General features: G+C 31.9%; 8 protein-coding genes across 8 annotated transcripts; 6 read left to right on the top strand and 2 right to left on the bottom strand.

The window, feature by feature from the left end:
• Positions 1-630: 630 nt before the first annotated feature.
• On the bottom strand, positions 631-1,801 carry BX663DRAFT_434489 (uncharacterized protein; the record flags this gene model as incomplete). The annotated part of the gene is made up of 3 exons (XM_051523068.1): positions 631-926; positions 986-1,207; positions 1,261-1,801. The coding sequence occupies 3 exons, from the start codon at positions 1,799-1,801 to the stop codon at positions 631-633; spliced, it is 1,059 nt and encodes a 352-aa protein (XP_051382909.1).
• A 58-nt stretch (positions 1,802-1,859) lies between these two features.
• BX663DRAFT_508864 (P-loop containing nucleoside triphosphate hydrolase protein) lies at positions 1,860-6,053 on the top strand. The gene is made up of 8 exons (XM_051527551.1): positions 1,860-2,151; positions 2,227-2,311; positions 2,364-2,464; positions 2,527-2,815; positions 2,891-4,720; positions 4,787-4,887; positions 4,940-5,743; positions 5,814-6,053. Exons 1-8 carry the CDS (start codon positions 1,979-1,981, stop codon positions 5,941-5,943), a joined length of 3,513 nt encoding a protein of 1,170 aa, XP_051382908.1. The 5' UTR covers positions 1,860-1,978; the 3' UTR covers positions 5,944-6,053.
• On the top strand, positions 6,054-7,677 carry BX663DRAFT_508860 (uncharacterized protein). The gene is made up of 4 exons (XM_051527550.1): positions 6,054-6,569; positions 6,633-6,818; positions 6,895-7,448; positions 7,512-7,677. Exons 1-4 carry the CDS (start codon positions 6,113-6,115, stop codon positions 7,530-7,532), a joined length of 1,218 nt encoding a protein of 405 aa, XP_051382907.1. The 5' UTR covers positions 6,054-6,112; the 3' UTR covers positions 7,533-7,677.
• Positions 7,678-7,985: 308 nt separating this feature from the next.
• On the top strand, positions 7,986-8,990 carry BX663DRAFT_551783 (uncharacterized protein; the record flags this gene model as incomplete). Its single annotated transcript, XM_051531306.1, has 2 exons — positions 7,986-8,332; positions 8,402-8,990. 2 exons carry the CDS (start codon positions 7,986-7,988, stop codon positions 8,988-8,990), a joined length of 936 nt encoding a protein of 311 aa, XP_051382906.1.
• A 206-nt stretch (positions 8,991-9,196) lies between these two features.
• Positions 9,197-9,590, top strand: BX663DRAFT_55304 (uncharacterized protein). The gene has a single exon (XM_051531413.1). The coding sequence runs from the start codon at positions 9,235-9,237 to the stop codon at positions 9,436-9,438; it is 204 nt and encodes a 67-aa protein (XP_051382905.1). The 5' UTR covers positions 9,197-9,234; the 3' UTR covers positions 9,439-9,590.
• A 42-nt stretch (positions 9,591-9,632) lies between these two features.
• Positions 9,633-10,946, bottom strand: BX663DRAFT_508855 (Clp protease-domain-containing protein). The gene is made up of 6 exons (XM_051527549.1): positions 10,865-10,946; positions 10,708-10,797; positions 10,580-10,651; positions 10,380-10,514; positions 10,031-10,289; positions 9,633-9,952 (listed from the first exon to the last, which is right to left on the bottom strand). The coding sequence occupies exons 1-6, from the start codon at positions 10,919-10,921 to the stop codon at positions 9,825-9,827; spliced, it is 741 nt and encodes a 246-aa protein (XP_051382904.1). The 5' UTR covers positions 10,922-10,946; the 3' UTR covers positions 9,633-9,824.
• A 219-nt stretch (positions 10,947-11,165) lies between these two features.
• Positions 11,166-11,761, top strand: BX663DRAFT_508853 (uncharacterized protein). The gene is made up of 4 exons (XM_051527548.1): positions 11,166-11,252; positions 11,311-11,551; positions 11,612-11,680; positions 11,741-11,761. Exons 1-2 carry the CDS (start codon positions 11,216-11,218, stop codon positions 11,445-11,447), a joined length of 174 nt encoding a protein of 57 aa, XP_051382903.1. The 5' UTR covers positions 11,166-11,215; the 3' UTR covers positions 11,448-11,551; positions 11,612-11,680; positions 11,741-11,761.
• Positions 11,590-12,800, top strand: BX663DRAFT_434258 (rab-GTPase-TBC domain-containing protein; the record flags this gene model as incomplete). Its single annotated transcript, XM_051523055.1, has 6 exons — positions 11,590-11,686; positions 11,741-11,751; positions 11,898-12,091; positions 12,167-12,308; positions 12,386-12,564; positions 12,623-12,800. The coding sequence occupies 6 exons, from the start codon at positions 11,590-11,592 to the stop codon at positions 12,798-12,800; spliced, it is 801 nt and encodes a 266-aa protein (XP_051382902.1).
• Between the last annotated feature and the right edge of the window lie 390 nt (positions 12,801-13,190).

The raw sequence follows: 13,190 nt of genomic DNA, 5'->3' as shown, positions 1-13,190 counted from the left end.
TACAATTGGCAATGATTAAACGTACAACATATGAGTATTTTTGGATGCTAGACGGTAACCTGAATCGACCTCCTGAGATGATAAAAAATAAAGTAGTCGGCATCTTCTTTGAGCAAAAATTAGATTATGTAAATAATCATGAAATTAATTCATATATAGTATTAAGTAACCTATTGTTATTTGTATAGACAACTTATTTTGGAAGATACTTGGAATTTATTCATGGTATTCAACAATTACCTATGACACCCATTTTAGCAGACTATATTCGTATACCAGAATTTGTTACGCAAGAATGGGATCAACGACTTAAAGCAATTGCGCCTACAGTAAAGAGCGGTTGGAGTGGCGTTCTTTATTTAAATTACGCATTAATTGATCCAGCCGCAGCTTATCCATTCTTGAGATCAGTTGCATTAGACGATGGCCAAACAAGATCATATTCGCTTTACTTGACTGCTACTAGGCCAACTTTTTATCGAAGATGTAAAGTATACAAACTTGTAAAAAATATAGATATACTAACTTTTTTTTTTTTTTTTAATATTTGTGTATAGCTTTATCAAAGTTATTAAAAGACAGGCTGTCAAGAAATCTTTTAAATTATTAATTTTAATAAAAAAAAACTATTTATTTCTTGGAAAAGATATTTCCTAATACATTCTTCAAATGATTATCATTAATTTTATCCAAAGCTTTTTTACCAGATTCATTGAGGTCCACTTCACGTTCAACTTTATCTCTTTGCTTAAATGTTCTTTTAATAGGTACTTCTTCATCAGGGTTGTCCTCAAGTTGACGTTTCTTTTCTTGCTTTTGCTGCATCTTTTTGGCTCGTTGTACGTTTTGGATATATACTTTATTTTCTCTGTTAGCTTGAGCAATTTCAGTCAATAGACGTTTTTGACGAGCCTGTCTTTCATGAGCTAGTATTTTTTTTTTTTAATTAGTTTAATTTCTTATACATAATAGTTTACACACTTACCCATTTGTTCTGTCAAATGGTGCCATTTAAACTTAGGTAAATATTTAATATTCCAAATCTCATGATAATATACACTTTTACGCTTTCCTCCAATTTGTTTCATATTTAAATGCTCGGCTAATGCCTTTGCTGTTTTTTTATCTTTAAACTCGACCCAGCCTTCAATAAAATTTGTTCGTCTATTTCTTGTATACTTTTTACGACGTGCTGTAGTTTTGGGATCTATAACAAAGGGTTACTATATAAATAATATTGTAGACTTTTTTTTTCTTTACCTTCTGGCACTAAATAAATACGACCAATTTCAGTATATTTTGATAGGATCGATCGAAGCTGTCTAGGTTGCATAAATGGTGGAATACGTGAAAGATAACAAACACCTGTTTTCTTTATCGCCTTTTCGAATTTTTTGAGTTCTTCAGGTGTTAGTTTCTTTATCTTCTTTTTAGATTTAGATTTAGTTTTTGATTGGGCTCCAAATTCACTAAGATCCTCAGGAGCATCATAGCCTTCATCATCTTCAAAATCATCAGCTTTTTTGTCATCTTCATGTGGTTTGTTTTCGAGTTCTTGTTCATCGTCATCATTCTTTTCTTCCTCATCTTTTTCTTCGTAATGATCTTCAATCTCTTCAGGCTCTTCAACATCGCTATCATCAGCAGCATCACTTTCTTCCTCATCACTGTCATTTAATGTATTCTTTTGAAGATTGGCTCTTGAGAATCGGCTATCTTCTTCTTCTTCATCAAATGAAACATTGTTCTCTTCCTCACTATCATTTTCTAAACCAAAAAGATCTTCTTTTTTTGCAGACATTGTTATAGATCTTTGAAGAAAAATAAAGGAAACTGACTGGAAAGTGTGGCTTTTTACAGCTAAAAACAAGTCACACACTTAAAAATGCAGCTAGTATGATATTTACTTTTTTTTTCGATATATATATAAAAAAAAACTATTTCTTTATAGATCTGGTTTCATCAATCGTTTTGCAGTATGGGAAAATCAAGACCAAGATATAATGAAAAAGCTCGTGCTTCTTCTATGAAGCCTACACAACGACCTCATCCAAAAGCTCGAAGTGGTGGTTTAGCACCACAAATGTTTGATCCTGAACATAAACAATCGATCATAACACCTAATGCCGCTAAAGCTACTACAACTGACAAGTAAAAATCAACATTTGTTTATTAGCATGATAATTAATCTGTTTTTTTTATTTTATTTTATTTTTTAACTATTAGTGATACCAATGAATTAATGATTATTCCAGGTCAGAATGACCAATCAGTCGAGCAAAAGAAACATACTACACAATCCTACAAAGAGGTAAAGATATCATATGTTACTTCTGTGCAATTTACTTATTGGTTTTACATAGCCTATCAAATACATGTCCAAGAAAAAAAGAAGAAAACTTGAGAAATATATTGAACAAAAGCTGAAAAAGGAAGCCCGTACGGGTCTTTTGGAAAAACTTTCGTAAACATAGCACGCATACAATTGTATTTCAGTTTTTTTTTTCTAAGCATATTTTTTAATAGTACTGCTTCTTGGTCTTCTGATTTGCTCAAGTCCTCTAAATTAATTGGTCGATCAGGTCAAACACTGCGTGAACAACTAAAACAGACTTTGATGGAGCAAAAGGCAGGGTTAACACCAACACATACGGATGTACCTTTATTAATTGAAAAGGAAGTGGAAGAAAAGCCTGAATTATTTGAAATAAATAAGGAACAACAACAGCAAACTATACAGACATCAATTATGGGAAGTGCTTTAAAGGACGGGCCTAATATGCCACTTGTTAAACGAAAGAGAAAGAAGAAGAAGGTATATATTATTTGTATACAAACAAAAGAAAAAAAAAGAGAATATTTTTTAAATGTTGATTCTTATTTGTTTTAGTCTACTATCCCGGCTATTGCAAAAAAGCGATATAAACAAAGAAAGGGTATGGAATCAGATACTTCGTTTGACAGTTCAGATTCAGCTAATGATACCTCATCGGACGAGGACGAACAAGATGTAAAAAATGATAAAAAACCAGTTGATAATGAATTGGAAGATGAAAAGCGACAAACACATATCGAAGCCATAGCAGAGGCTATACAACATATTCCAGCTGAAGAACTTGTTACTAAACGTCATGAAGCCGAAGTGGATGATATCAAAGAGCAAATTCTTAAGAGTCATCGTGAAGGTGATCTTGTCAATGACCAGTCTAAACCTTTTTATGTCTCTGTTAATCGTTTACCTGAAATACAAGCTGCACGTCTTCAATTACCCGTCTGCGGTGAAGAACAAGTAATTATGGAAGCTGTTCGTAATAATACAGTCGTTATTATCTGTGGTGAAACAGGCTCTGGTAAAACAACTCAAGTGCCCCAGTTCCTTTATGAAGCTGGTTGGTCGCATCCGGATAGTGATAACCCAGGCCTTATCGGTGTCACACAACCACGTCGAGTCGCTACTGTCAGTATGGCCAACAGAGTTGCTCAAGAACTTAATTTATCAAACAAACAAGTTTCATATCAAATTCGTTATGATGCTACAGTATCCGATGAAACTCGTATCAAGTTCATGACTGATGGTGTCCTTTTACGTGAAATGTCACAAGATCTATTACTCACTAAATATTCAACATTAATTATTGACGAAGCACATGAACGTAATTTGAATACAGATATTTTGATTGGTGTTGTGAGCCGTGTCTTAAAATTAAGAGCTGAGATGAGTCAACAGGATCGTGAGAAGATTAAACCCTTAAGAGTAGTAATCATGTCAGCTACCTTACGTGTTTCTGATTTTACCGAAAATACACAGCTATTTGCTAAAATACCACCAGTTATTAATGTTAATGCTCGTCAATATCCCGTTTCAATTCATTTTAATAAGCGTACACCTCAGGATTATGTGGCTGAAGCATATAAAAAAGTAACTAAAATTCATGAACGATTGCCTTCAGGTGCTATTTTGGTGTTCTTGACAGGTCAAAACGAAATCAATCAATTATGTAAAAAACTAAGACAAAGATATCCTAGTTTGCCCGCTAAGGCTTCGAAGAATGATCGTAAAAAGGAAAAGGAGGCAATTGCATTAGAGTCAAAAAAGGAGGAAATACCTGTTGGGAAAGTAGATATTGAAGATGAGGCTATAAAATTAGGAGAAGATGAGCAAATTGAGGACTTTGATTTAGATACAGATGAAGAAGATGACGATGATGATATCCTGGAAGGGTTTGATGATGATGAATTAGTGAATGATAGTCATGCACCCTTACATGTTCTTCCACTTTACTCAATGTTGCCTACTGAAGCCCAGTTACGTGTATTTGAACCTCCTCCAGAAGGTACACGACTCTGTGTAGTAGCTACAAATGTTGCCGAAACCTCAGTGACTATTCCTGGTGTTCGATACGTTGTAGATTGTGGTAAGTCTAAAGAGCGTCGATACGATGTTCAAACTGGTGTGCAATCATTCGAGATTGGGTGGACCTCTAAGGCTTCTGCTGGGCAACGTGCAGGCCGTGCAGGCCGTACAGGACCAGGTCACTGTTACAGACTCTATAGCTCAGCAGTGTTTGATCATGAATTTGAGCAGTTCTCTACACCTGAGATACATCGTATGCCAATTGAAGGTGTTGTACTCAATATGAAAGCAATGCATATCGATAATGTAATCAACTTTCCATTTCCAACACCTCCACCTCGAGAAAACTTAATAAAAGCAGAAAAGGTAAAAAAAAAAAGAAAAGACCTTGGATTAAATGTACTTTTATTAATCATTAATTTGTGGATTTAGTTATTGGGATATCTTGGTGCTATTGAAAAGACAACAAAGCGTATTACAGAATTTGGACAAACCATGTCATTATTTCCTATTACGCCCAGATTTGCTAAAATGTAAGTTGCTATTTATCCGTTTATATGAAAGTTATTCATTTTTGTTATTTAGGCTTATTATTGGTCAACAGCACAATTGTTTGCCTTACGTAATTGCTATCGTATCCGCATTATCTGTAGGTGATCCATTCATTCAAGACTACCATTTGGACGATAAACATCCTGACGAAGAGGACGAGAATGATAATGATGATGATGAGGAGCTTCAAAATCTTAATAACCCTGCTTATATCGAAAAACAGCAACGCAAATTGATTCGTAAAAAGTACTATACAGCACAAATGAAGCATGCCGGTTTAGATCCTTCTAGCGATATTTTGAAATTACTTAATGTTGTGGGTGCCTACGAATACGCTGGCGCTACTTTAAAGTTTTGCCAGGATAACTTTTTGAGACCCAAAGCAATGGAAGAGATTCGTAAATTACGACGTCAACTTACTAATTTAGTATGTTCGAATTTCCCTGAGGTAGATGTCTGTTTAGACCCTAAGATGCCTCCTCCAACAGCCACACAACTTAAAGTTTTGAAGCAAGTATTAACAGCAGGCTTTATTGATTCCGTGGCAATACGACAAGATGTATTAGAGACAGGTGGAGGACAAGGTTCGAAACGATATAAGAATGCAAGAAATGTTCCTTATAGGTTATTGTGGCATGATGAAGATGCCTTTGTGCATCCAAATTCGATATTGTACGGTCAAGAACCACCTGAAATGTTAGTGTATAGTGAATTGTTTAAGAGTCAAGGAGGAAAAATGTGGATGAAAGGTGTGACAGCGGTAGAGCCTAAATGGATTGCAAAAATTGGTAAGGATCTTTGTTCGTTTGGCCGGCCACTTGAGTTCCCACTTCCAAAGTAAGTGACAAATAGTAAGATGAATTGAGCGTATATACTAATTATTATTATTATTGTTACTCTTCTATAGGTTTATTGGGGACAAAAAGGATCGTAAATTAGTATATGTTGTTCCTAGTTTTGGACCCAAAAGTTGGCCATTACCTCCTATTCAAGTTGAGCAACGAAGAGAGGGAACCCGATGGGTTACAATCATGTAATTTATATGCATATATGTTTGTACATACATATAGACATGTGTATATATACAAATATAAATATAGAAGCTTTAAAATAAACTTTGAATATTTTCAATTCGAGAATAATAAATTAAATTTGTGTGCTGCATAAAAAAAAAAAAATTATTTACTTCCCTTTTTCTTTTTACTTATGACTCTTTTCCCACCAGAAGAATATTTGCGTACTTTACCAGCTATTCGTGAACAATGTCGCAAAGTTTACGACCAAGTTAGATCTGGTCATCCTAGCTGCTCTTTCCAAATAGATGAAGCTGCCTTACCACGTATTGTAGAGCATGTTACAACGACTACGCTCAACCGATATCCAAACCTGAACACTATTCCACCTCATTCACGGTTACGCCATTTTGATCCTAATAATCAACTTTTTGCAGAGTTTGAAACAAAAACGGATAAAGTAGAAGCCACTCGAGGCCTTGTTGATCTTGTTTTGGTCTCTGTCCTGTTGGATGCAGGTGCGGGTTCTGACTGGAAATATAGGTCGCAAGATGGCAAAAGGATAGGGAGATCTGAGGGCCTTGCATTAGCTTCATTTGATATGTTTGTACAAGGATATTTTTCCAAAGATATGAAACCTGTTGTTGATGGTAAGTAATAATGATACGTGAGAATAAGAAGTAATTAATACACGCTGACTTCCTGTATTGTAGTACAAGGATTAAGGTCGTTAACGGTTGAACAAATGCAGAAAGGTTTTCAGGTCACAGACAAGAATTTCATGGTTGGTTTAGAAGGCCGTACAAACCTTCTAAAGAGTTTAGCAAACGTATTGGATAGTCAACCTACCTATTTTCCTATTGCAAACAATGAATCACGACGACCTGGTCATCTCATCGGTAAGAAAGAGATAACAAATAATTCCCCTTCCAAAAAAAAAAAAAAATAGCTTACTAGATGTTATATGATGAATAGATTATATCTTGTCCTCTGCAAAGGATGAGTCATCCATACATATTAACAAGATTTGGGAAGCTGTAATGAGCTTGGGCGATATATGGCCCAGTCGTATCAAATTAAATGGAATCCCTCTTGGGGATGTATGGCCATACCTTGATGATCATGAGCTTATCCCCTTTCATAAACTCTCACAATGGTTAACCTATTCTTTAGTTGAAGTTATTGAGACTTATTTAGGTTTGAGAGTGACAGGAACAGAATTGTTAACGGGGTTACCAGAATACCGTAATGGGGGGCTATTGGTTGATTATGGATTGCTCAAGTTAAAGGAGTCTAAGATTAAGGAGAGACAGGATGGATTACCGATCTTTGAAGGGTCAGATCCTACTATCGTTGAATGGCGTGCATTGACTGTAATTTACTTGGATAGAATTAAAGAAGAAGTTGAAATTAAGTTAGATAGAAAGTTGGACTTGGCACAGGTACTTGAAGGAGGAACATGGACAGCGGGAAGAGAAATAGCTGCAAGATTGAGACCTAATAATGGCGGTCCACCCATTATTATTAAGGTAAAGAATATTTAAAAAATTAAGTTTTTGTTTTGTTTTGTTTTTCTTATTTACATTATATAGAGTGATGGAACTATTTTTTAATATACTTTATGTAAAATAAAAAATACATGCATAATATGACAGTATTATAAATAAACTTACATGTTAAATCATGATGGATTGAATATAGTAAATATGCAAATATATATGGTCATTTTCACATATTATTGATGCTTATTCATTCCGTTATAATTATATATACACATATGTGTATGTATGTGTGTATATGTATGTATAAATAATTAAAAGAAAAAAAAGTGAGAGTATATAGAGTTGTATAAAGATCAAATTTGAAATTATATTATAACAGCTTGAATTGTTTAAAAAATCTGTCTATAGCCGACAGTAAAAAAACCTTTTTTGTTTATATGTATAAGCTGGTTATTTTCATAATTTTTCTAAAAAAAAAAGGATATACAACAGCATCATCCTATTTCTCCTTGAAAAGTCCAAATATAAATGCTTTACTTGCTTTCTTTTTTCTTTTACTAAATAATGTTATTCTTTAAAAAGAATTCAAGGAAAATTCTTACTCAGAACGAATCTACTTACTATAAAAACAAACCATTACCACCAATTATTGATACTACATCAGCTTGCTATTATAGCTTAATTGTGAATGATGATGATAACAATGATCATTACTTCAAGTTGGTAGATCAAAGCTTACCTCGTCCACAAGATCTTGCTATATCTTCATTTAATATTCCACATTTATTGATGCCTATACAGCCAAATCATTCTGTACTAGATATTTTAGAAGAGAAGATAGAACATAAATTACCCTTAACAAAGATAGAGGAAACAGAGGAATGTATAGTCAATGCTAGTAATAAAAAAAGGTATGTATATGTATATATATACTTATAATACTTTATTATTTTGAATATACAAGTTAATATAATTATAAGAAATGTGTTATTGACTATAAACACTCAGCAAGAAACGACTGACAATGAGAAGCTATTTAACAGTAGTACAACTAAAGATGATAGTAGTCTAATTTCTGAAAAGACGATCGTTAATCATGCTTTTACGAATGATGAGAATGAAAAAAAGAATAATAACTATAAAACAACAAGTTTAATACAGCAAGATAATATGAATGAAATGAATAAAGCGTTATTGGTAAAATGTATCAGTAAAGAACAGGAAATGTTAACACATCAATTGACAAAAAAGAAGAAAAGAGTAGACTTTGGTCAATTATCATTGCCGCTAACCATGATTCCTCGAGAAGTATCATCTACAAAGACTAATAAACAGCCAGCAGCAACACTAAAAGCTTCCAGAATTTATTCAACATTAACAATAGAGCCATCCATTTCAACTCCACTTACAAGAAAATTAAGACAGGACAGTAGTAGCAGAATACCTATTAGAATTAATGAAGCAAAAGGGGCAATTTCAACAGAAAAAGTAACTACAATAGTTCCAACAAAAAGTAATAGTACATGCTATTCAAGTCGAATACCTAAAAGAAAAGATTTATGGTTTTAACTGTAATCTCTTCTGCATAATGTAATTATATTAACAATAACAATAATATTTAATAATAAATAATGAAGACATATAATAATAAATAAAAGAAAAGGCACATATTACAATAGCAATCTAAGGAATTTTTATTCTATTCTATCCCCAGTCACTGCTGGTTGCTACATTAATTATCGAAAAGAAAAAAAAAAGAATTTACCTTTATAAATATTTCTTCTTATTTCTTCTTCTTCTTCTTCTATAAATTATGTCAATCAGTTATATATTTAAACACAAAAGCGTAACTATAAAATTTGCCTGCCAAAGTCGATGTAAAAACTATTGCTTAGTTCATAAACGATATTTTGAGACTAGCTGGTGTCCTGATTGTAGTCGTAGTAATTGTCTACATATTTATCATATATATTCATATACTTTCTTTTCTAATATATATATATATATATATATATAGTATCTTAAATTGATCCAGGCATACATTATATTTTCTTATTGTAAAAGCCTATACTTGTATGTATACATGCATACATCAATATATATTATGGAATATGTATAATGAATATATCGCTTTCATATTAACTAATCAAGATCTATTTTATATTATTTGCATGTGATTTTTAAATATTCATTTTAATAAAAGCAATAGCAGTATCATATAACAATGTGGTACAATATATAAAATGGCTTCATATCATCTACTTTTTTAATGAGGGAAAAGTAGCTCTACAATACATATATAATTCATTCTGATGGCATGTTATAATATCATGCATATATACAATAAATTTATTCATATTAGATTCAAGCACATATTTAGATAATTTTATCATACAACGCTTTTTATTCCTTTTTATTGGGATCATCTACTTTCTTGGTATCTATTACGCGTTTCTCGAGTACTTTATCAATCAAACCAAAATTCATGGCTTCTTCTGCTGTCATAAAGTAATCTCTCTCAACCATTTTTTCTAGTATATGAAATGTAAGATTCCTTTTTTTTTTAAAAAAAATATATACATACATATACATATATATAATATACATACCAATAGTTTCTATATCACGAATTCCGGTATGCTTCTTGTATATCTTATTTAATCGTTCTCTTACACGAAGTATTTCACGTGCATGAATGGCTATATCAGATGCTTGTCCATTTGCTCCACCAGAAGGTTGATGAATCATAATAGAAGCGTTTGGTAGGGCGTATCGTTTACCTGGTTCACCCGCTGCTAGTAAAAGTGATCCCATAGAACAAGCTTGTCCATTACATAAGGTAGAAACTGGTGACTGAATATATTGCATCTGATATATATATATAAATATACATGTATATATATATATATATATATATTGTTAGGTACCTGCTTCTATCTATATATGTATATGACTTACCGTATCATATATAGCCATGCCAGCAGTTACACTGCCTCCTGGTGAGTTGATATATAAATTAATAGGTTTTTCTGTACTTTCTGCTTCTAAAAACAAAAGTTGAGCAACAATTACGGCGGCAACATTATCAGTAATCTATTTTATACATTTTTTAAGTACATTCCTATAATAACATGAATTTTATTTATTATTCCCCTTACTTGTCCATTTAAACAAATGATTCTTTCTTTTAGTAATCGAGAAAAAATATCGTAAGATCGTTCACCCCGCCCCTAGAATTTGACATGTTATATAGAAAATAAAAACAGTAGAATTATATTGTTCTTACTGTTTGTTCGATAACCATCGGAATCAATGACTGTGCATGGGGTGATTCAGACCAAGAGTTAATAATATTATTGTATGACGTGAAAAAGGACTAACAGATATGTCAAATTAGTTTTATACTCTTTTATATATGGATGTATATTTAAAACTTAATTTACTCTCTTGTTCAAATGTGACAGAATAGGAGCAGACTTTGTGAGTATATTTGCAATCATTTTATTTAAAGGAAAATAAAAAAAGGTACGAAGGGTACATTATGCCTTTTGTTTTTGTTTTTGTTTTTTTTTCTTCTTTGCTCATCTGAAAAAATAAAGTCCGACTTATTGACTCCACAGAAGGGATGTAATTAGGGATGTGTCTAGTTTAATCTAAATATGTAGAAAGAATTGATATGCAAGCCTTGTAAATTTTTATTGGATACGCAAAAAAGGTATTTTAAAACACAATTTTTTTTCCTTTTTTAAGAGCAAAAAAAATAAAAAAAAAACTAATATTTTATAACGTTTTTTATGCATGGATTAAGGATGGGAACAAAATTATCGGTTGGTAAGTAAATATAAATATTTAGACCCTTAATAGTTTTGTAAATTATTGCTTGGTTTAGCGAAAAGCATGCGCCGAAAACAACAAACAGAAGACATTTTAAATGCTATAATGGAAAATGATCTTGACCGATTAAAAATCTTGGCTCGATGTCCAGGAGGATTTGTTAATGATAAGCTTAGAAAATACGTGTGGTAGGGTTCGTAGAGTATACGATTCCTATATATCTATTGTTAATACCGTATTTAGGCCAATTTTATTACATACCCATCATGGACCCTATATTGCTGAAAAAGGAAGTGGTAAGGATAATAGTCGTAATAAAGAATAAATTTATTAAATGATCTATATAACAATAATAGAAAAAGACTTGGCTGATCCTCTACAAATCACTAAAGACGTAGAGAGATCGTTATATTATTATCCTCAAGGTAATAGTAGCTATAAAAAAAAAGACAGTTATAAAACAATAATAACGCCATTACTATTAGATATTTCACCTGTACTTAAAGCACATAAACAACAAGAGCTACATTGTATGATAGTCGAAATATTATGGAGAAACCCAGCATTAAAATACTATCAGGTATATAGTAATTCAAATCTATTATTTAAGAGAAAAAAAAATGACTAAAGTTTCTTTTTTAGGGATTTCATGATATTTGCACATGCTTTTTATTAGTTCTTGGAAAGAAATTAGCCATTCCAGCAGCAGAAAATGTCGCTTTGTTCTTTATTAGAGATGCTATGTTAGATTCTTTTGACCCGATATCTAAACAACTTCAACTTATGAGTTCTTTAATAGAATATGAAGATCCTGGATTAACTTTATTTTTAGAAAAGTATGTCATATTATGTTACCAAGTATTTATTTAAAGAAGGATATTTATCCCCTTTTTTCTTTTCTTTTCTTTTAGAGCAAATATTATGCCCTATTATGCCTTAAGTTGGCTTCTGACGTGGTTTAGTCATGATTTTGAAAATTACGAAAAAGTGATTCGATTATTTGATGTCTTTATATCAAGCCAAGCCATGATGCCAGTATATATTGCTAGCGCGGTAAATATGATATTTAGTATAGTTTTTATAAATAGTTTTAACAAATATAGATGGCATTTTGTCAAAGGCTTTTATAGGTTACTTTATTACGTAGAAATGAAATACTTGCAGCAGATAAAGACTTGGTTCATTCACTCATTACTCGAATTCCTCAAGATATGGATATAGAAGAGATTATAGCAAAGGCCATAGAATTAGAAAGTAAATATTCAATACTTCAACTTCAAAAACAAAGTGGAATATGGCTACACGATGAGTAAGAAAATTAAAAGAATAATTGCATCTTTTATAATACATATTGATGCAGTAAATAGATCTGTGATAAATACTTGGAAAAAAGATTGGGAAAAATTAAAATGGGGACAAGTGCCAGATCAATTACAAGCAAATAGATACCTTAGTCATCAAATAGAGAAGGAAGAATGGGAGGATGAAATGTCATTAGAGTGGACTAGAAGAAGAAGAATGACTATTATTGAAGATGAGATATGATAAAAATAAAATAAAAATATGTGTAAAAAAAAAAAAGGGCAAAACTGATAGTGGTAAACATATAATCAAAGATATATAGGGCAAACACCTCTACTTTTATATTCTAAAACGTAATAATGATCATTATAAGATTGTAAGATGATTGACTGTAGCACTGGGAATAATGGTTTACCAATAAAAGTTAATGTGTTCTTAAAGACTAAGCAATATTAATTAGTGACACTTATGTTTATAGCATGATTTATGAATGTTCAAGAAGAGATGCTATTGTTATAACTCGTAAAGCATTGTAGAATTCGCATCTTCTTATTCATTATATTAGCTTTCAAAATATACTATCCATTTATTTTAATTGTATACATTAAATGTATTTACTCTTAAAGAAAGCTG

This window comes from Cokeromyces recurvatus, assembly GCF_025118155.1.
Source record: "Cokeromyces recurvatus strain NRRL 2243 chromosome Unknown BX663scaffold_12, whole genome shotgun sequence".
Classification (NCBI taxonomy): domain Eukaryota; kingdom Fungi; phylum Mucoromycota; class Mucoromycetes; order Mucorales; family Mucoraceae; genus Cokeromyces; species Cokeromyces recurvatus.
Note: the sequence above shows the minus strand (reverse complement) of the source record. Positions and strands in the feature narration are given on the sequence as shown.

Excerpts from the sequence above, each read along its gene's own strand:
- BX663DRAFT_508864 (XM_051527551.1), top strand. The coding sequence starts at position 1,979 with ATGGGAAAATCAAGACCAAGATATAATGAAAAAGCTCGTGCTTCTTCT. Across the intron at positions 2,465-2,526 it reads GGTCTTTTGGAAAAACTTTC|TACTGCTTCTTGGTCTTCTG; the intron begins GTAAACATAGCA and ends ATTTTTTAATAG. Across the intron at positions 2,816-2,890 it reads GAAAGAGAAAGAAGAAGAAG|TCTACTATCCCGGCTATTGC; the intron begins GTATATATTATT and ends TATTTGTTTTAG.
- BX663DRAFT_508860 (XM_051527550.1), top strand. The coding sequence starts at position 6,113 with ATGACTCTTTTCCCACCAGAAGAATATTTGCGTACTTTACCAGCTATT. Across the intron at positions 6,819-6,894 it reads ACGACCTGGTCATCTCATCG|ATTATATCTTGTCCTCTGCA; the intron begins GTAAGAAAGAGA and ends TATGATGAATAG. Across the intron at positions 7,449-7,511 it reads GTCCACCCATTATTATTAAG|AGTGATGGAACTATTTTTTA; the intron begins GTAAAGAATATT and ends TACATTATATAG.
- BX663DRAFT_55304 (XM_051531413.1), top strand. The coding sequence starts at position 9,235 with ATGTCAATCAGTTATATATTTAAACACAAAAGCGTAACTATAAAATTT.
- BX663DRAFT_508855 (XM_051527549.1), bottom strand. The coding sequence starts at position 10,921 with ATGATTGCAAATATACTCACAAAGTCTGCTCCTATTCTGTCACATTTG. Across the intron at positions 10,515-10,579 it reads TCATTTGTTTAAATGGACAA|ATTACTGATAATGTTGCCGC; the intron begins GTAAGGGGAATA and ends TGTATAAAATAG. Across the intron at positions 9,953-10,030 it reads TCGTGATATAGAAACTATTG|AAAAAATGGTTGAGAGAGAT; the intron begins GTATGTATATTA and ends TTCATATACTAG.
- BX663DRAFT_508853 (XM_051527548.1), top strand. The coding sequence starts at position 11,216 with ATGCATGGATTAAGGATGGGAACAAAATTATCGGTTG. Across the intron at positions 11,253-11,310 it reads GGGAACAAAATTATCGGTTG|CGAAAAGCATGCGCCGAAAA; the intron begins GTAAGTAAATAT and ends TGCTTGGTTTAG.